This window comes from Schistocerca serialis, chromosome 9 (genome assembly GCF_023864345.2).
Source record: "Schistocerca serialis cubense isolate TAMUIC-IGC-003099 chromosome 9, iqSchSeri2.2, whole genome shotgun sequence".
NCBI lineage: Eukaryota > Metazoa > Arthropoda > Insecta > Orthoptera > Acrididae > Schistocerca > Schistocerca serialis.
The window spans coordinates 124,805,528-124,831,930 of NC_064646.1; the positions used below are offsets into that span (position 1 = coordinate 124,805,528).

At 41.8% G+C, this 26,403-nt stretch overlaps 1 protein-coding gene across 1 annotated transcript in view; it reads left to right on the forward strand.

The window, feature by feature from the left end:
• Positions 1-26,075, forward strand: part of LOC126418582 (UDP-glycosyltransferase UGT5-like) — a 139,922-nt gene extending 113,847 nt beyond the window's left edge. Inside the window, exon 6 of the mRNA XM_050085401.1 lies at positions 25,670-26,075. Within this exon, the coding sequence (XP_049941358.1) occupies positions 25,670-25,961 (292 nt within the window). The 3' untranslated portion in view covers positions 25,962-26,075. The remainder of the gene's footprint in view (positions 1-25,669) is intronic.
• Positions 26,076-26,403: the final 328 nt, after the last annotated feature.

The following is a 26,403-nucleotide window of genomic DNA, read 5'->3' on the forward strand; positions in this document are numbered from 1 at the left end:
TTCCTTAGATGTGGAACGCTTCAGTTTATAGGATATGTATACAAGACTAGTGTTAACATTATATACTACATTTTTTGTATTAACTAAAGGAAACACTTTCTTTAGTCCCACTCATGCAACTGCACTTAAAAACTAGGTTTTTCGATATGCACCAGTTTTTAAGTAGCAGTTCTTCCATGGAATACAAGAAGTTGCCCAGTAGAGTGAATCTAGGTTACATTTCAAACTACCTAACCGATATTTTATGTTATTAGGCAAACCATCAAAAATATTTGATGCTGCGTATTGAACTCCTTTTTGAATAACTAACAGCTATAATAAAGGGCAATGACGGTCATTTTTCCCTCTAGTATTGTAAGTATGGACACCAGTGTTCTTCTAAAGTTGTATTGGATTATGTATGACAAATTATGCTGGCGAATATACGCACCGTGACGGCGTCGTTATAATGCTAATTCCTTGAAGATGTAACTACATGACACCTGTGGGCGAACACCACATATTCTTATTCTATAAGGCATTATTAAGTGAAAATATACAAAATATGTCAGGAGGGTGATTCATTTTTTCGAGGTCATCAATTATATAAAGAGTAACAGTAACTGAATTTAATTGTTCGAGAAGCTCCGTTCCAAATGGTTCAAATGGTTCCAAGCACTATGGAACTTAACATCTGAGGTCATCAGTCCCCTAGACTTAGAACTACTTAAACGTAACAAACCTAAGGGAAATCACACACATCCATGCCCGAGGCGGGATTCGAACCTGCGACCGTAGCAGCAGCGCGGTTCCGAACTGAAGCGCCTAGAACCGCTCGGCCACAGCGGCCGGCAGAAGCTCCATAATATGCTTCTTACAGTTCAGGTTTTCATCTACATGTGCACCAAGAAATTTCGAGTATTCTGCTGTATTTATTGATTTCCATTGATGAGCTACATCAGTTGTTTATACGACTCAATTTATTATACTGAAATGAATATAGTGTCTCTCTTTTCAAAATTTGGGAAGAGTCCATTTTCTGAGAACAACCCCATTAATTCTTTGAAAAACATCACTAATGGTCTCTTCTGTTGCTTTCTCCATAATGGGATTTACTATAACACCAGTATCATCTGCAAAAAGTACCAGTTCTGTTTGTTGAATATTAAGTAGGAGGTCATCACTAATATAAGGAATAGTAGTGGTCTCAAAATTGAACCCCGTGGGACTGTCTTTGTGATTTCTCCCCTATCACTAAAATTTTGTACCCTTCCAATTGAGCATAACTTTTTGCATTCTGTTTATTATGTACTATTCTAACCAGTTGTGGGTAAAGTCATCAGTTCCGCAAACCTTGAGTTTACCAAAATGTGTAACATTATCTACAGAATCAAACACCTAGGGAAGCTCACAAACAATACCAATTGGCGATATTGTATTATTTAAGGCTTCTAATATTTGATGAATGAATGAATAAATAGCATTCTCAGTCGAGCACCGTTCTGGAATCCAAACTGTAATATGGTAACAAAATTGTTACTGGTTAAATGTGAAACTACTCTTGAGTACATTCTTTTTCCGAATATTTTGCAAGAAAACATCAATGAAGAAATATAATGATAATTGTTCATGTCTTTTTTATCACTTTTCTTACGATCAGGCTTCACAATCACATACTGCTATCTGTCCAGAAAAAAATTTCTGTGGCAGGGGTACATTACAAATGTATATCACAACTGACATTGCTTATTAAGTTAGAATAACTATTCAGAATTCTGTCTGAAACTCCATCAACGCCATATGCCGAGACATTTCACTATGGAGTTTCATGAAGCTGTTGGTCTATGAAACCACAGTACAAAATGAAAACGAACTGGATAATAGGATCTTATCTGAGTGTCTTATGGTACAACAGCCAACAAGGAAATGTGAGAGAATGCAGAAAGAATGTCACATGCCTTTATAACGCTAGCACTGCAGCTGGTGACGGTCGCTTTGACAAGTTAGTGTTCGGTTAAGTAGTTGCTATAAGTTGTTAATGTCAAAAGAAGATGTAATATTCATTTCTGTTGACCAGTTTCTTATCTCAAATTACACATCTCAGGATCCTCTATCATTTCACGGATTTCAGCCCTAGAATTATTGGATAACTTGTAACAGAGGTCATGTTTCCGTTATGACCAGAAAAAATTTAGTTGCGACCACGCAACTCGATGATGGTGTTAATGATTCTCTACATATTCACCCTTCAAAGCAACACGTTTTTACCAACGCTGGATGACTCGCTGGAGATCTTGGTTGTAGAAGTTTGGCTCTTCAGGAAATGTTCCAACTCGTCACCAGTCTGGAAATGCCTACCACACAATGATTTCTCCATCTGAAAAAAGAGGAGGAAGTCACTGGGTCCCATTTCAGGAGATAATAGGGCGTGAGACAAAATTTTCAATACATGTAGTATTACGTCCGCCCCCTTTTGTTCAGGCTTCTGTCACAGTTCATTCAAGACTAGTCTGGAATGAACTGTGACAGAAGCGTGAACAATAGCAGACTGATATACTAGGACATGTATTAAAACTATAAAACAATTCACTGATAATGGCTAGGCACAAGCCGAAATCTAGATTTGCTTTAATAAAATCTGAAAAAAAAAGGATTACTGATTGCTGGGCTCCATCATTTGGAAAATGTGTTACAAGATGTTATCCTGTTACCGTACACTTCGACCAACACAGAACCTATAGTTGCGGCGTTTTCCCAATTCAAATGCAGAAAAATTACCGCGCTATACTCCGCTTTACCAAAGGACTGCGCCGTTTTGTTTTGGGTCTTCTAGCGGGGATCTATGATACGGTGGTGACGGATTTCACTGTGTACCTCGACTGCCGGCATGAACATGCAAACAATCAAAAAATTAATTCCTTAACTTTAAGGACACAAAATTTGGGTTTTTAAACTCCAAATCCAGCAAAAATCAATTTATTTCTTTTTCCTATTGAGCCAGAAATGCTTCGACACCTACGTGTTAACTTCCGGGGGTCTCGAATTATTTCTGTAAAAGAATTATACAGAGTAATATTTTAGTGAGGTGACTTGCTACAGCTATTAGGAACTTGAAGAACTGCATTTTAGCTATCAGTGGTAAAAAATATTCTGTATTATTTACCGGCTTTGGTCGTAGCGACCATCATTAGAAAGATGAAAGTCCTCAAAGTTACAAGATATTTACTTAACCATACGCAATACATCACGACTCTAAACGGCTTAAAATTGGCCTCACAGTTACGCATAAAAGAGTATGAAAAAATCCGCGAGAGGACTAATTTCAGTAAAAACTGCATGAGGACTGATCTCGGTTAAAACTGAGATCAGTACTTGCGCTATTTCTTTCATACTCCATTGCTGTTTAGAGTCATTGTGTATTGCGTATGGCTAAGGGAACATCTTATAACTTTGAGTTAATTTAAAATAAATCTAAAGTAAATATGAATGATTATCCCCTGATATATGCTTTCTCCTCCTGTGACGACGGTTGCTACGACCGAAACCGATAAAGAATAAAGAATAATTTGTACAGCTGACGCAAAAATGCTGTTCTTCAAATTATACAAAGATATAATTGTTTGCCTGTTTTAAGCCAAAGAACTATAACACGTGCCTCTTTATTTTCTTTTGATTGCTCTCTTGAATTTAAGTTAATTGTGAAAGCGGATTTGTACCGGTCCGCTTTTTATCGTTTAACAGCCTGTCAATTGCAGAGACATCGGGAGAATTTGTGTAAAAAGTTGTTTATTTTTGGAACGTTTTTCCTAGAGTTTTAGAGGTGTGTACCCCGTACTCCGTTTTGCAAACCATTATGCACCATTTTTGTATTTTATTCATTGACTGTAATTATTACATTTCTGTCACACTTTTTGCCATTTACCATCACCTGTGTTACACGTTTTCATACATAGAACGAGTTTCTGGAGTAAACTCATGTCGCCGTACTCATCGAGGGAAACAACGTTACTGTCGGCACTCAGCTGATTCTCGTCGGGTTTTTCCCAGGTGTGGAGCTAATTTTGAATGTTTGGTTTTCGAGCTGCATCTGCCAGGGAGAAACCTACATTATCGTGTATGTGTGTTCGTGTGCGTACGTGCGCGTGCGCCTGTGTGTGTGTGTGTGTGTGTGTGTGTGTGTGTGTGTATGTGTGTGTGTGTGTGTGTATGTGTGTGGGAAAGAGAGAGAGAAGTGCGGGGTGGAGGGGCCTGAGAAGCAGGAAACAATGTTTTGTTACAGTGTCATATATTCGTTCAAAATTTGCTTTCCTTGTATTAATGCTATCACCTTTTTAAACTCTGTGGTTCTCAGAACACCTCGTTTTAAAGTCCCTTCACGTTTGGCCCGTGTAGGCAAATATGCATGAGCTACAAATTAACTAATGGATTTCATCATTGTTAAGTTGGCTGCGAAGATGTTGTGTTGCTTGCACTGTATGTTATCTGTAGACCTTGTTTCTTCAGTATATTCTACACCCATTACAGTTGTTGTATATTAGCATGTACCACGTTGTGTTCCTTGTTAGGAGTTCGTGTTCTCCTGCTTTCCCTGTGTTTGTCATGTATAGGCATTCCTAGCTCTTCGTTGTAACTGGAAATTTATTCTTAGTTTGTTCTTTCTCAATTTGCTTTATTATTTTGTTGTTTAGCTTGTTTGTTGTTTGTGTGTTGTGAGCTCATACCGTTCAGTCAACTGCCTTCAGTTCAAGACTTGAGTAAGAATAAATTACACCAACATGGAGACAGGAGAAATGCACCTCATTATGAAGAGCATAACTTCGCAAATCAGTAATAACAAGTGCACATTTTCCTTGTGTTTCTGTTTGATTACTGTCAGCTTCAGCAAGTGGACGAGTTACATTACCCCGAGTATCAACTCTGTGTACTAAAGGAGAGTCAAAGTCAAATTCGTGTTAGATTTGCAATAACGTCTTGTTTCGTGAATGGTACCCTGTGATGCGATTTACAACAGATCTAATTGAGAGGAGATGCATTACTGAATAAAAAATATAGGATGCTTTTTAAAAAAGACGTACTGCTGTTAAAATTATCGTAACCAACAAACCCACAAGAAAGGCCATCATGCTAGTTAATTGCCACCTAGTAGCTACGCAACAATTGATTCATATACTTTTTTTTATTTTGGTTCTTGACCAAAAGTAATTAGAAGTTGTCAAACTAAAAGGGCCTCACTGTATATCTGAATGGGTTTACTTGATGCTTTTAGAATTGGTTTCTTGCAGGCACAGATGGCAATTATATTATTATTTTTTATTATTATTATTCTTATTATTACTGCCTGCGCTGGTGGATGAGTAATTATTGTCGCCTTCGCGTAACTGTAAGTTCCATTACATGCCTTGTATTGGAAGAATAAACAATATAAACAAACCTAAAGAGTATTTTCAGTGTATTCTTAGAAATTTTAAACACCAGGTTATAATAAATATTTAGAAATGAAATTACTGGGAAAATCACCACTGTGCTTTTCTGACGTACTGTAACTACTGTGTTGTCCATGTTGTCCATTCGAAACAGTGATGAAATATAGATTTTTGAGGGAATAAACAGTCAGCAGAGAAGAGAAGCCCCAAAACACTTGTTCAGACACATTTTGATAAGGGCTGTTCTTACTTTTACATCAGAAAAGGAAACTTTATCTATTTTCCAATATTTTATACACTCTGGTCGTAAGGACTTATGGATAACAGTGTCACCATAATAAGGCGTCTACAAGGGCGGCATTTGCCTCCCTCATGGAATGCGAGTAGGAACTTTTTATTCATTATAGAATTCTCTCGAATTTCTGGCAATCATTGTCTGCAACTCCACTAATTTGCGTAGCTAACGTTGTTGAACGAGACGAAAAATACTGCAACTTTAGCAATCACTACATTGCCTGCGTTTTGTTAGCTATTCTGTTCACACGAAATTATGCCTCTTGAATTGCGCAACTGTGGTTTTGACGCTGATCTGCAATGAATATGGATACGAACCTTGACAGAACCTTGTCGATATAAAGACTTCAATATTTTGCTGCCGCTTTCTAGTTGAGCCCCTGCCTAGCTCCAAAAGCTATCCAACCAGTCAACCTGGCGCACGCATTCCATCGCCGATTCCCAGCACATAAAAATGGCAGTAGTATACGTTGAGATATAATTAAGTAATCGATTATAGATTATGGAAACAAAATAGATCGTAACACCTTGCAACAGACTCTATGATTCTAACCTAACTTGATATTATGCAAATTCTATTTTTGTTATACGAAAGACATGTTTCTAACAACAAAGCAATGTTGGTAACTCGTTGCTGATTCCATAGATACCAATCAAATTGTCTGAAATTGTATTTTCAGAGCCCTGTAATAACTCCATATTTCGAACACTGATACCATATAAATCCATCACCTGATATTTCGTTGCCATAATTTAAGGATCTACAACACGATAGGGTAATAGGTTTCATGAGGGACTTACTCTTTTGGCTAATTACAAAACTGTATCACGTTGGACAAAGGAATCTGCTGTGTAATTTCAAAATCCAGTTAAAAGATGTTTTCAAATATGTAGCTCAATCAATTTATGTCAGAGGACAAAAGATTGCTGTACACACCAGTACCTCTAATACCCAGTAGCACGTCCTCTTGCATTGATGTATGCCTATATTCATCGTGGTATACTATCCACAAGTTTATCAAGGCAATGTTGGTCCAGCCTGTCCCTCTCCTTAACGGCGATTCGGCATCCATTCCTCAGAGTCGTTGGTGGGTCACGTCGTCCATAAACAGCCCTTTTCTATCCATCCCAGGCATTTTCGATAGGGTTCATGCCTGGAGAACATGCTGGCATTTCCAGTCGAGCGATATCGTTTTCCTGAAGGAAGTCATACACAAGATGTGCAAGATAGGGGCACGAATTGTCGTCCATGAAGACGAGTGCCTCGCCAGCTTGCTGCCGATATGGTTGCACTATCGGTCGGAGGATGGCATTCACGTATCGTACCGTTAAGGCGCCTTCCATGATCACCAGCGGCGTATGCCGGCTCCACATAATGCCATCCCCAAAACAGCAGGGAACCTCCAACTTGCTGCACTCGCTGGACAGTGTGTCTAAGGTGTTCAGCCTGACCGGGTTCCCTCCAAACACGTCTCCGACGATTGTCTGGTTGAGGGTATCGCGACACTCATCGGTGAAGAGAACGTGATGCCAATCCTCAGCGGTCCATTCGGCATGTTGTTTGGCCCATCTGTACCGCGCTGCATGATGTTGTGGTTGCAAAGATGGACCTCGCCCTTGATGTCGGGAGTGAAGTTGCACAGCATGTAGCCTATTACGCACAGTTTCAGTGGTAACACTACGTTCTGTGGCTGCACGAAAAGCGTTATTCAACATGGTGGCGTTGCTGTCAGGGTTTCTCCGAGCCATAACCCGTAGGTATCGGTCATCCACTGTAGTAGTAGCCCTTGGGTGACCTGAGCGAGACATGTCATCGACAGTTCCTGTTTCTCTGTATCTCCTCCATTTCTGAACAACATCGCTTTGGTTTACTCCGAGACGCCTGGACACTTCCCTTGTTGAGAGCCCTTCCTGGCACAAAGTAACAATGCGGACGCAATCGAACCGCGTTATTGACCTTCTAGGCATGGTTGAACTACAGACAACACGAGCCGTATACCTCCTTCGTGGTGGAATGACTTGAATTGATCGGCTGTCGAGCCCCCTCCGCCTAATAGGTGCTGCTCATGCATGGTTGTTTAAATCTTTGGGCGGGTTTAGTGACATCTCTGAACAGTCAAAGGAACTGTGTCTGTGCTACAACATCCACAGTCAGCGTCTTTATTCAGGAGTTCTGGTAACTGGGGTGATGGAAAAGTTTTTTTGATGTGTGTATCTAGCACTGGATCCCAAACACATCAGGTCGATTAATATTAACAAAATATTAATCTCATTAATAAATTATCCATAAGTTTGGAAATGTGGTTGTTACGTGAGATATCAGGCCAGTTTTGGAATCACCACTACATCTGCTTTAAAATGAGACACTTTATATAACGTTTCACGTTGGAGCGTAACATCTATAGCACAAGTAAACCCAGGGACAAAACTCCTGAAATGCTCTGCGGCCAATATAAGTCATCTTTGTAATCGATGCGATCCATTATTTGGATTTGTGGTATCATTTAATTTATGGGAACTTGAAACTTATTTTAGACATCCAGTGATAGGCAATGCTAAAAGGTTCCACTGACTCGTCCCCAGTTCCCTTAAGGACGCCCCCTCCCATCGACGCAGAATCGAATCTCAACTGTAATTTACCACTAGTCTGCGTAGAAAGAAAACGCATGATGGCTTACTGATTCCGCATTCAGCTTTTCTCAAAAGATGTACTGCAGTGCACGCGGAAGAGCACAACCGTTGTAGATGTTTGTATCAATATTTAGGTCTAGTTTCAAACATATCAGTTGAAAATAGAAAATACGTTTTTTCTAGAAGAGAGGGGCCGAAATGTGCAATTCCAAGGTCGAGTACAACGTGCTCTCCAGGATTGAGATCGTGTCGAATGGTATGAGTGAAACAAAGCGCTATACGCAGTCAGAGAACTACGAATTTTGCGTTCCAGTTGGCATGCTACATAATAATGAGACAAGCTGGAGGGATGAGAATTACCTTGATGCAGTCCGAGGCTGCTAAAAGTTGATGCTATTCCCACATTCATCTACACATATATTGGCTCTGGGCTATACTTTACATAGCCTGCCCAAAAAATATAGTTTTCACAACACTGTTTATCCAACTTCAGTTACTCCACTCGACATTAAACAAAATAGGAATTATGAACGTTATGCAGTAACACTATTAACATGAACAGATGTGAAGTTTTATAAGCAAAGTGATGTAGGTGGCATAAGAATTAAATTAACCTTTTCAAAAATTTATTCGCTGTTTCTTCACGTCAGGGGGGTGTTAATATTGATAGTGAAACGTATTTTCTCAATAATTTTGACTTTTTTTCCTATTTCAGACTTTTAATTTTCAGGTTCAACCTAATGTTATCGAAATATGAAAAAATTTATTTTGGGGACATTTTTTAGCTTTATTTTATAATTTATTGGATACCCTAGAATTAATCATAAGAGGATTTACTGACAGAACGTTGAACCAAAAAGTAGGCTCCATATTCATATTAATAACGTAAAAAGATGTTCTTTCCATGCGCTATTGTAATATACTTACATTTTAAGTAACAAAGTGATCTAGCTTAAAAGCTGTAAGAAGATAAACGTCAATGTTTTGAAATACTATAAGTCTTTTGTACTTCTTGTCAAATTTAGTTCTTGGGGAACGACGTGTTTTGAAACACATCAAACTAATTACATTTGGTGCATTACAAGGTTCCATCTTACGGCCCTTACTTTTCCCTGTGTATCTCAATGGCCTTTCATCAGTAACATTACCAGTTGTCAAGTTTATTTTGTTTGCAGATCATATAAACACTGAAATAAATAGCAACTCAAGTGAAGTCTTACGAGATGTGTGAGGAAAGTAATGGGACAGATTTTTATCTATTATAATTTTTATTTGTCCTCGGGGTCTTTTACAGTGGCATTTCTGAACAAAATCTTCTCGGTTTTCAAGCCACGTCAGTTCGAATAAAATTATCGAGCTTTCGATGGCCGTCTTCACCATCGTCGTCAGGAGTAAAACCACTGACCGCCAGGGCTGGTTTTCTTTCCTTTATGGTAACTTCAACCTCCTGCCATATTTGCAAGTGGCACATTGACGCCGCTCTTCAGCTGAGTGAAACATAAAAATGTAAAACATAGAGATTTTAAAGATAACAAGGGGATATAATGTGAATGAAATACACAAAACAAGGATAATGTAAATGGAAGACATAGTCCCAAACTTAAACCAGAGAAAGCATAAACAAAAACCACACTGAATGAAGACGTTGAAGAAACATTGGCGGCCCTTATAAGACTGTGAAAGTGTAGGTCACAGCATTAAAACTCACACGGCATGAAAACATTTTAAAACACTGTACTTGTAGCAGAACACAAACAGAAATCACGAAGCACTTCGCAAGTTAAAATGGGAAGGACCTGCCAAGCGAGATCAGGCCACAGAGGGAGAAGAGGAAGAAGATGAGTTGGTGTGTTGGAGGAGGAGGAGGCAGGTTGGGGCAGCAGGGGAGGAGGATCTGGGAGCACACCAAGGGAGAGGAGACACGGTGGATGGGGGTGGGAGAAGGAGCAGTCTGGTAAGGAGCACAAAGATAGGGAAAGGAGGGGGAGAAGCAAGTGAAGAACGCCTAGGAATGGGGTGAGAGGAGGGTTGGAGTCAGATTCGGAAGGAATGATAGATGTTGCAACGAAGCTCATCATTCAGGATGGGAAGTTTCTTTGGGGTAGAACAAGGACATGGAGGATGTGGATGTGCAGTGTAGGTGAGGCACAGTAGTATAGGTGTGGCAATGTATGGGGGATTGGAGAGGAAAGGAGACACCAGGGAGTGAGAGGGATAGAGTTTGCGGATGGTGTAGAGGATGCAAATGTGTTCAAGGTAAGCAAGGAAATGTGAGAAGGTGATTAGTCACAGAGGATCCTCGAGATGGACAGGAGACGGATACAGAAGGTGAGGCGTGGCGCATCGCGTTCAAGGATCTGGAGTTCTGGGAACGGCAGTTTCAAATGTGGCGCTGGCCACTGGAGCCACCTGACGTCACTGGTCCCACAGCAGGCCAGAAGTGCTATCAGCTGCCCAATCACCTTCCACATGTGTGTCGTTTTGGCCCTCTCTGATTGGTGCCAGAGCCTGAAATGGTGGCTATATAAGCGGAAAATCATGCCAGCCAAGCTCCCCTCCCGTCATCCCTAGCCATTCTTCTCTTGCTCCTCCCCCTCCTTTCCCTATCTGTGTGCTCCTTACCGGATTGCTCCTTCTCCCACTCCCCTCCCCCCATCTCCTCTCCCTTGGTGTGCTCCCAGATCCTCTTCCCCTGCCGCCCCAACCTGCCTCCCCCTGCTCCAACATGCCCGCTCATCTTCCTCCTCGTCTCACTCTCTCTGGCGTGCTCTCGCTTGGCAAGTCCTTCCCAGTTCTGGGGCAGAGATCCAGGTGATAATGACATAAAAGAGGATGGCATGGATCAAGGATTTGTAGGTACGGAGGAGGGTGCCGAGCTGGCATGATTTTCTGCTTATATAGCCACCATTGCAGGCTCTGGCACCAATCAGAGGGGGCCAGAATGACTCATGCGCGGAAGGTGATTGGGCAGCTGATAGCACTTCTGGTCCGCTGTGGGACCAGTGACTTCAGGTGGCTCGAGGGGACGGCGCCACGTTTGAAACTGCCGTTCCCTCCTCCCTAAATAGGTCAGACAATTCGTACAGCTGCAGAGTGTTGTACCGAGCACAAGCGACAAATTAAACAAACAAGTCGGCTAAAGCTGAGGATTGCACTTTTTGCAAACATGAAGGTCTTGGGTCATGTGTCAACATACTGGGATTCTGTTATAAAAGCGGCAGTTGATATTAGAATGACCAGTAAGAATTTTAACAAAAGCCAGGGCGGGCTTTGGAAGTCGAAAGGAAGCGATGACAAATGCTTGACGCTTGTAGGCAGACGAAAGCAGCAGTTTCAAATGTGGCTCTGGCTCCTCGCCCACCTGACGCCACTCGGTCCGGGTCAGAGGTGATATGAGCTGCCCAGTCACCTTCCACGCACGTGTCGTTTCGGCCTCTCAGATTGGTACCAGAGGCTGCAGTGGTGGCTATATAAGCGGAAACCCGTGCCAGCACCGGCCCTCCTCCCTTTCCCTGAGCGGTTTTCCTCCCTCTTACGCCCTCTTCCCTTCCCCGTGCCCCCTTCTGTGCCTCTGCGCTCCCTCCTGCCTTGCCTTACCTTTTCATATCGCACCCCGCCCGTCTCCTGCTTCTTGGTGCGCCCTCCCACCATTTATTTCTTTTTCTCACACCGATTCCAGCCCCCACCCGCTATTGCACCTTCCTCTCCCCTCATTTTCCCTCCTCTCAGGCCTCCCATCCGTCGACACGTCCCTACAAGCGGTTTTTATTTCCTTGTATGTGATCCATCACTTGCAGTGGTTTTTTAAGTGTCCCGCACTCTCTGTGTTTTAATACTGTGGCCGACTTTTAAATAGTTTCTGTGAATTAGGTGTTTTTTAAGTACCCCACACATTGCCGACTGTGTTATTTTAACTGTATGTCGCTTTTTTTGACTGGCCCCCAATGAAAGGCTCCCTGTTACTGTGTATTTTAATTTCCATTATCTCCATTTACTGTGTTTTCCTATCCCCTACTTTTCTCCTTTATGTTGTTTTAAGTGTTTTCTGTTACATACTTCATGTCTTTCGGCTGAAGAGCAACGCCTATGCTGCTGCCAGCCTGTCCCAAATGGGGAATTGAAATAAAATAAGGAAAAAGAAAAACAACCCCAGCAATCAGTGGTTTTACTCTTGACGATGATGGCAGGGACAGCTATCGAAAGCTCTAGAATTTTATTCGAATTGACGCAACTTGAAAACCGAAAAGATTTTAGTTAAATTTTCTATTTGTTTCTAACGACAATATTGTCCCCTCCAAAGTAGTTCCCCTATGCAGCTATGCACTGGAGGAGTCATTGTTCCCAGTTTTGGAAGCAGCATTGAAAGGCTTCAACCGGTGGTACATTTAACATATCGGTCACATTTTTTTGAGAGTCCTTTTAAAGTATTTCTCAATTTTTGAAAAAGAAAAAAATCACAAGGACGCAAATCAGGTGAATAGGGAGCTTTTGGAACAACAGGAATGAATTTTGAGGTCATAAATTCCGTGATGGAAGTGGCCATGTGACATGGAGCGTTGTCGTGATGCTGAATCAATTTGTCTGCAAAGTCTGGTCTCACTCGATTCGCCCTTTTCCTAATTGTTTCAAAGATATCTTTGTCAAACACCTGATTGACAGTTTGTCCTGGAGGAGCAAATTCCTTATGCATGGGCACGTTCTATGTTTCTGTCGGTTTTATAAGTTGAAAGTTTTCCTGAGCGAGCTTCATCTCCAATGTGTTCTCGACTTTGCAAAAATGATTTGTACCAGCGAAAAACCTGTGATCTTGATAAGGAATCTTAACCATAGGCCTTTTTCAACTTTTTAAAGGGAACACTGGAGGATTACCGAAGTTTGACCCAAAACTTGATGACATAACGTTACTCCGAATTCCGCTGTTCCATTTTCGTGACACACAACAAATACGTAATTTCATTGATGGGCGCGCGGAGCTGAAAATTGGTCTGAGCATCTGGAAGTGATGAACACCCTGGGCTACACAAGTAGAACAATGCAGCGTTGCCAGATCGCTCGAAGTGTTTTCAGTCTAATACCTTTCTGACCCACCTCCCAGGAATATCGGTTAATCAAGTTTTCATAGACATTAATAAATAGTTCCTTGCCAGTTCTTTGTCAATGAACTTTTAAAACACTCAGTACAAGCAGTTCTGAACTTTTAAGACGTTTCCAAACAGCGGATGCATAATATATGATGACAAACGGAAATAGTGAACTGTGTAAATTTTGGGGATTACAGACATAACAAAATCAGCTAGCACGAGCACATCACAGAATTCCATAATTCCATGTGCGATTTTTTTTTTTTTTGGTAACTCGTAAAGTGAAGCTAATGTTTTCCTGGTCTAAAAACCTGCAATAAGAATTATTTGTGGAGTGAACTCCAAAACATCCTGCAGAAGCCTGTTTATGGAACTAAGGATATTAATTACTGTTTCTCAGTATGTAAGTGGCGTTCAAAAAGAAATGAGCTGGAGGCATAATTACAGAAACCAGTACCTGCATGTTAGAAGTATTGACCCTGGCTGTTGAGACACTTGTCCCATTGTGACCCAAGGTGGTGAATGGTTGTCTCATAAAATTCCCGAGGCTGCGATGTTAACCAGTTCCGCACATACAGCTGGACGTCTTCGTCCGAGATGAATCGTTTGCCCCTCACAGCCTTTTTAAGGGGACCAAAAATGGAGTAATCACAGGGAGAGATGGCCAGACTGTATGGAGGGTGGCCGAGAACCTCGCATTTGAATTTCTGCAGGCGTGCCGCGACTGTGTTGGCCTTATGAGGCTTTGCATTGTCTGGAGCAGAATGACCCCGTAGGTGAGATTGCCTAATCGTTTTGATTTGATCGCTTGGCGAAAGGTGGTCAAGGTTTGCAAGTAACTCTGGGCATTCACTGTTGTCCTGTGCTGCAGGAAGTGAACCAGAAGGAGGCCATCTTGGTCAAAGGAGAACGTCAGCATAACTTTTACTCCACTCATGTGGATGGTCTCCACTTTTTTTGGTGGTGGTAACCCTGGATGCTTCCACTGGAAACTGTCGTTTTTATTCTGGTTCGAAGTAATGACACCATGATTCATCTCCAGCCACCACTCGTGACAGGAACGCATTCCCTTCGCGAGTATAGCGCTACAATTGAGCAAGACAGTGGGCCATTCGACATGCCTCCTGCTGTGTTTGAAGATTGTGGGGCACCCGCTGGGCACACGTTTTGCGCATGTGCAGCTGTGCAGCAGTCGTTCCTTCATGATGGTGTGAACACTTCCGACGCTCAATCCGACCACTGCGGCTATGGCTTTCACTGTCACTCACGGCGGTCCTGGGCAATGAGTGCATCCACCAGCTGGACGATGTCATCGGTGATGTAGTGTGGCGCTCCAGACCGTGCATCATCGGCTAACGACACCCATCCTTCCCTGAAGCGCGTCTTGCCACGCCTTGACCCTTGCAAGGGACATGCAGTGTTCGCCGTACACTTGTGACATCGTCGATGAATGTCCATTCCTCCTACTCCTTCCGCTGTCATAAAACGAGCAACACGTCTTTGCTCTTCTGTTAAAGCCTCCATGTCACTGTTTGCAACGCAACCGGCACTTGGCAGCATTGGACGATTGATACATACTGCTGCTAGTCTGTACAGTCACGTGACGTGCACGTGTGCCCTCTAGAGATGGGCTGTGAACTTCCACACACTGGTCGGAACCACACCTCGTTACACATGCCACAATATTATCCTCCTGTCACCAGTTTGCGCATTCCAGATTCCGGCTCGTTTCTTTTTGAAGGCCCCTTATATTTATTCTTCAATGGAATATGTCATTAAAAATCTACACTATTGGCCATTAAAATTCCTACACCACGAAGATGACGTGCTACAGACGCGAAATTTAACCGACAGGAAGAAGATGCTGTGATATGCAAATGATTAGCTTTTCTGAGCATTCACACAAGGTTGGCGCCGGTGGCGACACCTACAACGTTCCGAAATGAGGAAACTTTCCAACCGATTTCTCATACACAAACAGCAGTTGACGGGCGATGCCTGGTGAAACGTTGTTGCGATGCCTCGTGTAAGGAGAAATGCGTACCATCACGTTTCCGACTTTCATAAAGGTCAGATTGTAGCCTATCGCGATTGCGGTTTATCGTATCGCGACATTGCTGCTCGCGTTGGTCGAGATCCAATGACTGTTAGCAGAATGTGGAATCGGTGGGTTCAGGAGGGTAATACGGATCGCCATCCTGGATCCCAACGGCCTTGTATCACTACCAGTCGAGATGACAGGCATCTTATTCGCATGGCTGTAACGGATCGTGCAGCCAAGTCTCGATCCCTGAGTCAACAGATGGGGACGTTTGCAAAACAACAATCATCTCTACAAACAGTTTGACGACGTTTGCAGCAGCATGGACCTTCAGCTCGGAGACCATGGCTGCGGTTACCCTTGACGCTGCATCACAGACAGGAGCGCCTGCAACGGTGTACTCAACGACGAACCTGGGTGCACGAAAGGGAAAACATCATTTTTTCGGATGAATCCAGATTCTGTTTACAGCATCATAATGGTGGCATCCGTGTTTGGCGACATCGCGGTGAACGCACATTGGAAGTGTATATTCGTCATCGCCATACTGGCGTATCACCCGGCGTAATGGTATGGGGTGCCATTGGTTACACGTCTCGGTCACCTCTTGTTCGCATTGACGGCACTTTGAACAGTGGACGTTACATTTCAGATGAGTTACGACCCGTGGCTCTACCCTTCATTTCATCCCTGCGAAACCCTACATTTCAGCAGGATAATGCACGGCCGTATGTTGCAGGTCCTGTACCGGCCTTTCTGGATACCGAAAATGTTCGACTGCTGCCCTGCCCAGCACATTCTCCAGATCTCTCACCAATTGAAAACGTCTGGTCAGTGGTGGTCGAGCAACTGGCTCGTCACAATACGGCAGTCACTGCAATTGATGAACTGTGGTATCGTGTTGAAGTTGCATGGGCAGTTGTACCTGTACACGCCATCCAAGCTCTGTTTGACTCAATGCCCAGGCGTATCAAGGCCGTTATTACGGCCAGAGGTGGTTCTTCTGGTTACTGATTTCTCAGGATCTATGCGCCCAAATTGCGTGAAAATGAAATCACATGTCAGTTCTAGTATAATATATTTGTCCAATGAATACCCGTTTATGGTCTGTATTTCTTCTTGGCGTAGCAATTTTAATGACCAGTAATGTATCTCTTTTTCAAATCAACAGCTTAGTTCATGGCATCAGTACTTGAAATAAGAGTAATCTTCACAAAGATTTGAAGTCACTTACTTTGATCCAAAAAGGTGTCCTGTATTGAGGAACACACATTTTTCAATAACTTTTCAGCAGCCATAAAAAATTTTAACTGCCAATAAAGTTCAGTTTAAGAGGATTTACTTGTGGCCAGCTCCATCGACTTCAGTAATGAATTTTTTTATAGAACGAATTAATATATATATATATATATATATATATATATATATATATATATATGTGTGTGTGTGTGTGTGTGTGTGTGTGTGTGTGTGTGTGTCTAATAACACTAAATAATGCGATTATTAGTACAGTCTGACTCGTTAGAAATTCTGTGCAGTAATATGATCATTGTAAATAAATGTTGTAAAAAGATCCTTCTGTTGAGTATTTGTTACCTTTTAAAAGAAAATATGCTTAAGATTGTTTTAACTCATTCCACATTCGTGATTATCATTTCACTTGGGGTCTGTGGAAGGTATGTCAGCAGATTTGTTTTTCATTGCAAATATTTATTGTGTATTCTTGCTTTTCTGACATGTTCTGAACCCTGGATGATCTCTTCACTATGGATCGACTGGAACAGAAAGTACGTGTAATCTAATCTAACCTAATCAGCGATAACAAAAACAAAAATTTTTGAATCTTACACCTCTCGGTAAGATAGATACTGCCTACAGGAAAATTAAAGAGACCTTTGGAGAAACGAGAACCACTTGTTTGAATATCAAGAGCTCAGATGGAAACCCAGTTCTAAGCAAAGAAGGGAAAGCAGAAAGGTGGAAAGAGTATACAGGGTGAGTCACCTAACATTGCCGCTGGATATATTTCGTAGACCACATCAAATACTGACGAACCGATTCCACAGACCGAACGTGAGGAGAGGGGCTAGTGTAATTGGTTAATACAAACCATAGCCGGCCGGTGTGGCCGAGCGGTTCTAGGCGCTACAGTCTGGAACTGTGCGACCACTACGGTCGCAGGTTCGAATCCTGCCTCGGGCATGGATGTGTGTGATGTCCTTAGGTTAGTTAGGATTAAGTAGTTCTGAGTTCTAGGGGACTGATGACCTCAGATGTTAAGTCCCATAGAGCTCAGAGCCATTTGAACCATTTTTTTACAAACCATAAAAAAATGCACGGTAGTATGTTTTTTAACACAAACCCACGTTTTTTTAAAATGGAACTCCGTTAGTTTTGTTAGCACATCTGAACATATAAACACATACGTAATCAGTGCCGTTTGTTGCATTGTAAAATGTTAATTACATCCGGAGATATTGTAACCTAAAGTTGACGCTTGAGTACCACTCCTCCGCTGTTCGATCCTGTGAATCGGAGAGCACCGAATTACGTAGGGATCCAAAGGGAACGGTGATGGACCTCAGGTACAGAAGAGACTGGAACAGCACGTTACGTCCACATGCTAACACCTTTTTATTGGTCTTTTTCATTGACGCACATGTACATTACCATGAGGGGTGAGGTACACGTACACACGTGATTTCCGTTTTCAATTACGGAGTGGAATAGAGTGTGTCCCGACATGTCAGGCCAATAGATGTTCAATGTGGTGGCCATCATTTGCTGCACATAATTGCAATCTCTGGCGTAATGAATGTCGTACACGCCGCAGTACATCTGGTGTAATGTCGCCGCAGGCTGCCACAATGCTTTGTTTCATATCCTCTGGGGTTGTAAGCACATCACGGTACACATTCTCCTTTAACGTACCCCACAGAAAGAAGTCCAGAGGTGTAAGATCAGGACAACGGGCTGGCCAATTTATGCGTCCTCCACGTCCTATGAAACGCCCGTCGAACATCCTGTCAAGGGTCAGCCTAGCGTTAATTGCGGAATGTGCAGGTGCACCATCATGCTGATACCACATACGTCGTTTCCAGTGGGACATTTTCGAGCAACATTGGCAGCTCATTCTGTAGAAACGCGATGTATGTTGTAGCTGTTTGGGCCCCTGCAATGAAGTGAGGACCAATGAGGTGGTCGCCAATGATTCCGCACCATACATTTACAGTCCACGGTCGCTGTCGCTCTACCTGTCTGAGCCAGCGAGGATTGTCCACGGACCAGTAATGCATGTTCCGTACATTCACTGCCCCGTGGTTTGTGAAACCCGCTTCATCGGTAAACAGGTAGAACTGCAACGCATTCTCTGTTAATGCCCATTGACAGAATTGCACTCGATGATTAAAGTCATCACCATGTAATTGCTGATGTAGCGACACATGAAACGGGTGAAAGCGGTGACGATCCAGTATGCTCATGACACTACTTTGACTCAGTCCACCGGCTCTCGCAGTGTCCCATGTACTCATGTGTTGGTTCATGGCAACACCAGCTAGCACACCAACTGCACCCGCTTCTCCTGTGACGGGCCTGTTACGGACCCGTTTGCGTGCTACTACCATACCTGTTGCATACAGTTGGCGGTAGATGTTTTGCAATGTGCGGCACGTTGGATGCTGTGTGTCCGGGTACCGTTCTGCATACACCCTGCAGGCTTCAGCTGCATTTCGTCGACACTCGCCATAGAGGAGTATCATCTTCGCCTTTTCACAGTTCGAATACACCATGGTCACAGTTCCTACAACACTACACTATCACAGACGTCTGGTAACTCGGTGTACTACAGTTGGTCTGCGTGCGGAGACGAATGCAGAATAACAATAGCAGCAAGCGCTACATGCGGACACTGCGACAGCTAGACCAAACCACAACAGTGCACTACAGCCACACTCGTAAACATGTCCCTGCAAATGCTGCTCGCCGACCGTGGCCCGTGTTTGTTACAACACGCAACTGAATGTCGGAGGTTTCAAGCGTTAACTTTATGTTATAATATCTCCGGATGTAATTAACATTTTACAATGCAACAAACGGCACTGATTACGTATTTGTTTATATGTTCAGATGTGCTAACAAAACTAACGGGGTTCCATTTAAAAAAACGTAGGTTTGTGTTAAAAAACATACTTCCGTGCATTTTTGTATGGTTTGTATTAAACAATTACACTAGCCCCTCTCCTCACGTTCGGTCTGTGGAATCGGTTCGTCAGTATTTGATGTGGTTTACGAAATATATCCAGCGGTAACGTTAGGTGACTCACCCTGTATAGAGGCAGCGCCGGCTTTAGGGTGGGGCGACTCGGGCGGTCGCCCAGGGCGCCGGGGCCCAAGGGGCGCCACGTACTAAACGCATGTAAAAAAAAAATTACAATTTACAATCACCCATTTCGCGAAACTAAAATATTATTCAGTCTCATTCAACATACGTCGCTAATCTCACGAATGCGCGATGAATTCGGGGTAGCAGAAGAGAAATCATGCTGAATGCACTCTTCGTATTGTCTGCAACCATCCATGTTTGACGCGGGCTAGCACGGGCTCTACCAAAGCGCCTCTCTTAGTTGTTTCAAGAACTGCAACAAGGAAGAGCCCATGCAGCCGCACCATCTCTCGTTTACAACAGAAACTACCGCTCGCTCCAAATAAAAGAAAATACAGACTGTGAAATATACATTACATTAGGATTTAATTAATACGAATGTATTTGTATCGAATATTTGTGACTTAATGACTCATGTACATTAATTAATAGATCATGCAATGCGTGCACTGCATTCATAGAGAATTCTCCCCTAACTTACTGAAATAATACAGCGCCACACAATGTTTGTTAGACTGCATATGTTGGCAGCGCTACGATTTGCACCCGCATGTCAGTAATTGTCAGTAAGAGTCGGAGGCAGCGGTCATGTTTTCGTGGCTGAATAATTGTGAGTGAAACGAGTGTCGTGACTGTGTCAACATTTTAATTTTCTGGTAGGTGCGAAAAACATTTTTATCTTTCAGTTCAGGTTTTTTTCTAGTTACGTCTACTGATAGGTGAATTTCTTTATTTGTTATAGATCGAATATTGTGGTCGCGAAATAGAGCAGTGTCCAAGCAATAATTTGTCAAATTATTAAATCATGCCAGAAGAGAAGGAAATGATTAAAAAAAAGCTTTCTGGTTCAGAAAATCGGAAAAGAAAAGCTGAAAAAGAAAAAGTTCTTGAAGAAACTAAACAGCACATGAATATTTATAAGTACCTTAAAGGAAATTCTAAGGCAAATACTTCAGATATTAAATCAAAAGTCCATGTATCAGCAAATATTTCTTCAGACTGTGAACAATTATACACAAAAAATATACAGTCACCTATTGAAGGTGATCAAATTGACCAGCGCAGTACATCTTTGCATGAATCCTCTGATATTTCTCCAAGTCAAAATCAACACATGACATCTGTGGTCTATGAAAGTATCAACGTTCTTGCAATGCTAGAGATATAGATCGCATTATAATATGTCGACCCTCACAAGTATGTCTAAATAACTTTCCAAAAGATGAAAATGGGCGTCATTTCTCTTCAACTCATTACACAAGAAAACTATCAAACGAAGAAACTATCAGACGACGGTGGCTAGTTTATTCTGTATCAAACGACAGTGTCTTTTGCTTTTGCTGTCGACTGTTTGATTTAAAGTCAACTACTAATTTGACTACCACTGTGGGTTTCAGAAATTGGAAACATTTAAGCGAAGCTCTGAAACTGCATGAAAGTAGTCCTAACCACAAAAAGGCATTTACTCAATGGACTGAAGCTGAAATCAGGTTTAAAGCTGGATTAACTATTGACAAGGAAGAACAAAATCTAATTTCTAAAGAAAGTTTACGATGGAGCAATGTGCTTCAAAGATTGATACACATTACTTTGTATTTGGCTGAAAATAATATGGCATTCAGAGGGTTATCAGATAAATTATTTACCCCAAATAATGGAAAATTCTTAGGTCTTGTACAGTTATTGGCAAAGTTTGATCCAATCATGGAAGAGCACGTCAGACTGGCATTGAATGGTGATTTGGCTGACCATTATTGCGGCAAAAATATACAAAATGAATTAATAGAACTCATGGCATCACACGTTATGTCTACAATCGTATCCCGCATAAAGGGTTCAAAGTATTATGCAATCATAGCTGACTGTACTCCAGATATAAGCCACAAAGAACAACTTTCGATAACTTTAAGATGCGCCGACATAACAGAGGATGGCGTAAGTGTAAAAGAACATTTCATCTCATTTCTGCAAATAGATGATACAACCGGTGAAGGCCTCACAGAAAGCATTTTAAAAACATTGAGTGATCTTGACCTTAACATTAATGACTGCAGAGGACAGGGCTACGATAACGGCGCGAACATGAAGGGGAAAAATAAAGGCGTCCAGAACAGAATTAAGAAGTTAAATCCACTAGCTTTTTTTGTGCCATGTGGATGCCATAGTTACAATTTGGTATTGTGTGATGCGGCAAAATCATCAGTAAAATCCGTGACACTGTTCGGAATGTTACAAAAAATGTTTAATCTATTTTCTGGATCGGTAAATAGATGGAAAATTTTGATCGACCATTTGAAGATATACACCCTGAAAAATGTAAGTGACACGCGCTGAGAAGCTCGAATTGATAGCGTCAAAGCGGTTCGTTATCAATTATGCGAAATGCATGACGCTTTGGTTTCCTTGGCCGATGCTACTGAACAAAGCGATGCTGCGGTGTCACACGAAGCGACAACACTAGGAGGACAATTAAAAGACTTCAGCTTCATTGTTTCTCTCGTGACATGGTATGATGTTCTGTTTCAAATTAACGTTGTGAGTAAAGCAAGTCAGTCACCCACAATCAACTTTGTCGAGTTTATGGGAATCCTTGACAAATGTTGCTCTTATTTGGAAACATATAGACAAACAGGTTTCGAACAAGCTATTGTAACAGCAACCGAACTGGCTTCGGATCTTGATACGCAGCCATTATTTAAACCACAAATGCGGTTAAGACGTATTAAACGCAGGCCGGGTGAAGAAGTTGTTGATGATCAAATAACTGACCCAAAAAAGAAGTTTAAAGTAGAGTTTTTCAATGCACTGTTGGACACCGTGCACATATCCATGAAAGAAAGATTTGAACAGATGCAAGAATTTTCTGCGACGTGGAGTTTCTTGTTTGACATTAAAAAAAATCAAAATAAAGAATAACTAATACAATGCTGTTCTAAATTACAAGAAAAGTTAACTGTTAACATGAAGTCAGATATTTATGGAAATTTGCTGTGCGACGAAATTTTAGGCCTGCAACACTATCTCGAAGACAGCCATGCAACGCCTATTGAAGCCTTAAACTTCATAAAAAAGCATAATCTTCAAGAGTTATATCCCAACATCTGGATAACGTTACGTATTTTGCTAACAATACCAGTGACTTTCGCAAGCGGCGAACGCAGTTTTTCCAAACTGAAGTTGATAAAAACGTACTTGCGGTCTACAATGTCTCAAACAAGACTAACCAGTTTGGCCTCACTGTCCATTGAAAATGAAGTTGCAGAAAACCTGGACTTTGCTAATCTGATCAGAGACTTTGCCGACAGAAAAGCGAGAAAAGTAAAATTTTAGTCGTTTATAATTGTTTTTCATTAGGCGTAATATGTTTTGTGTTCAGATGACTGACAGAAAATATAGGTTTATGGCTTACAGTTATATTAAATTCAATAAAAATATGGTACCCAATTCAAAATTAGTGTTTTTTCGTTATACATATTACCTCCTATATATAAAAATCAATTGTTGTGTGTTAGTCTCACCAAAACAAAGAAATGGGTTGACCAATTTGAATAATTTTTGTTTTGTTTTGTTCGCTTTAGTACAGGGGTGCTTCAGAAAAGAAAAGAAATATTTGGGGTATACGAGCCTGTTTCAACCACATTTTACGCATCTTTTCTTTGTTTGGAACACGCAAAAACAATTTTCTGGAGTTGTTGTAGATGTACAGTGCAGTACTACGCAATATTTTTAGACAATTTCCCAAAACGTGAGTGCCCAAACAATATATCACTGCTATACTGACTGTTACGGCAGCGACAGCAGCATGCTGGACTGACGTCACAGGCTACACAAGACTCACATGGAGCGTCTTAGCGGGCTTTCAGATTATTTGGATTTCATTTCCATTTAAAAAAATAAAATACTCAAATTTACGATGGAAAAAACCATGTTATGATCATAAGATGACGCCATTAACCACTTAAGACGATTTCTAGAAAACAGTCAAATACCGTGTTGCAAAGCACTGCCAGGTTCGCTATTTATACAATAAAGGGCGCCAACTGGACGACTCGCCCGGGGCACCTGGATGGCTAAGGCCGGCCCTGTATAGAGGGTCTATACAAGGGCGATGTACTTGAGGACAATATTATGGAAATGGAAGAGGATGTAGATGAAGATGAAATGGGAGATGTGATTCTGTGTGAAGAGTTTGACAGAGCACTGAAAGACCTGAGTCGAAACAAGGCTCCGGGAATAGACAACATTCCCTTAGAACTACTGACGGCCTTTGGAGAGCCAGTCCTGACAAAACGCTACCATCTGGTGAGCAAGATGTATGAGACAGGCGAAATACCCTCAGACTTCAAGAGGAATACAATAATTCCCATCCCAACGAAAGAAGGTGTTGACAGATGTGAAAATTACCGAACTATTAGTGTAATAAGTCACTTCTGCAAAATACTAATGCGAATTCTTTACAGACGAATGGAAAAACTAGTGGAAGCCGACCTTGGGGAAGATCAGTTTGGATTCCGTAGAAATATTGGAACGCGTGAGGCAATACTGACCCTACTACTTATCTTAGAACAAAGATTAAGGAAAGGCAAACCTACGTTTCTAGCATTTGTAGACTTAGAGAAAGCTTTTGACAATGTTGACTGGAATACTCTCTTTCAAATTCTGAAGGTGGCAGGGATAAAATACAGGGAGCGAAAGGCTATTTACAATTTGTACAGAAACCAGATGGCAGTTAAAAGAGTCGAGGGACATGAAAGGGAAGCAGTGGTTGGGAAGGGAGTGAGACAGGGTTGTAGCCTCTCCCCAATGTTATTCAATCTGTATATTGAGCAAGCAGTAAAGGAAACGAAAGAAAAGTTTGGGGTAGGTATTAAAATCCATGGAGAAGAAATAAAAACTTTGAAGCTTGCCGATGAGATTGTAATTCTGTCAGAGACAGCAAAGGACTTGGAAGAGCAGTTGAACAGATTGGACAGTGTCTTGAAAGGAGGATATAAGATGAACATCAACAAAAGCAAAACGAGGATAATGGAATGTAGTCGAATTAAGTCGGGTGATGCTGAGGGAATTAGATTATGAAATGAGACACCTAAAGTAGTAAAGGAGTTTTGCTATTTGGGGAGCAAAATAACTGATGATGGTCGAAGTAGAGAGGATATAAAATGTAGACTGGCAATGGCAAGGAAAGCGTTTCTGAAGAAGAGAAATTTGTTAACATCGAGTATAGATTTAAGTGTCAGGAAGTCGTTTCTGAAAGTATTTGTATGAAGTGTAGCCATGTATGGAAGTGAAACATGGACGATAAATAGTTTAGACAAGAAGAGAATAGAAACTTTCGAAATATGGTGCTACAGAAGAATGCTGAAGATTAGATGGGTAGATCACAGAACTAATGAGGTATTGAATAGGATTGGGGAGAAGAGAAGTTTGTGGCACAACTTGACTAGAAGAAGGGATCGGTTGGTAGGACATGTTCTGAGGCATCAAGGGATCATCAATTTAGTACTGGAGGGCAGTGTGGAGGGTAAAAATCGTAGAGGGAGACCAAGAGATCAATACACTAAACAGATTCAGAAGGATGTAGGTTGCAGTAGGTCTTGAGAGATGAAGAAGCTTGCACAGGGTAGAGTAGCATGGAGAGCTGCAATAAACCAGTCTCAGGACTGAAGACCACAACAACAACAACCCCTCTCGGAAAAATTTTCTGTGTATTACCATGACTATCACAGAAACGAGCTCCATGCTGCATGTCAAGGAATGCAAAACCTAACCAGACGTTTCATATGAAATGATAACTGTTAGTAGACGTCGCCTAAAGTGTAAATCCATTTGTCCACAGTTACATGAAGAGGGCCCAGGAGCTGTCGCGGCTGTTCCACGACAGACCCCGCACGCCTCTGGAGGAGGTAGTTTACTGGACGGAGTACGTGGTGCGCCACAAGGGCGCGCCGCATATGAGGTCGGCGGCTCTGGACCTGGCATGGTACCAGCTGTGGCTGCTAGATGTCGTCGGCGCTGTGATAGCCGCCGCTGCACTGGCGCTATGGATTCTCGTGGTCGTGCTCAGAACTCTGTTCAGGTTGTTCGGCCGCAGTGCGTCCAACACAACAGCTGCAAAAAAGCAAGCGTAATACCTATATCCTGTCTTGTACCTGTACAAATGTGTATTACTGGTGAATATACGAAGATTTTACCACGTACTTTTTACTTGTAGTGCATTAAATGTTTTTTATTTATTTTACTGACTTCTTACCGTTTTTTATTGTGTTGTTGTGTCAGTCGTTTTCTCCCTGCATCTGGAACCCATTCCATTGATCGACATTATTTTCGGAACTCCTTGCATCTGTCCAATGTTGTTGGAGAGCCTGCAGAGGATTTAAGTGTTTTTTTTTTCATTTTTCACATATACAAAAATGCAAAATAACTTATATATCCTTCTGCTGAACAATTCATAACATACACAAGAACACGTTATGTCATCACAAAACACAGTAACACAATAACATCCATAAAATTCAAAAATGCATAGATACTTGTGTAAATCTGTACTCAATGCATGACTATGACTTTAAA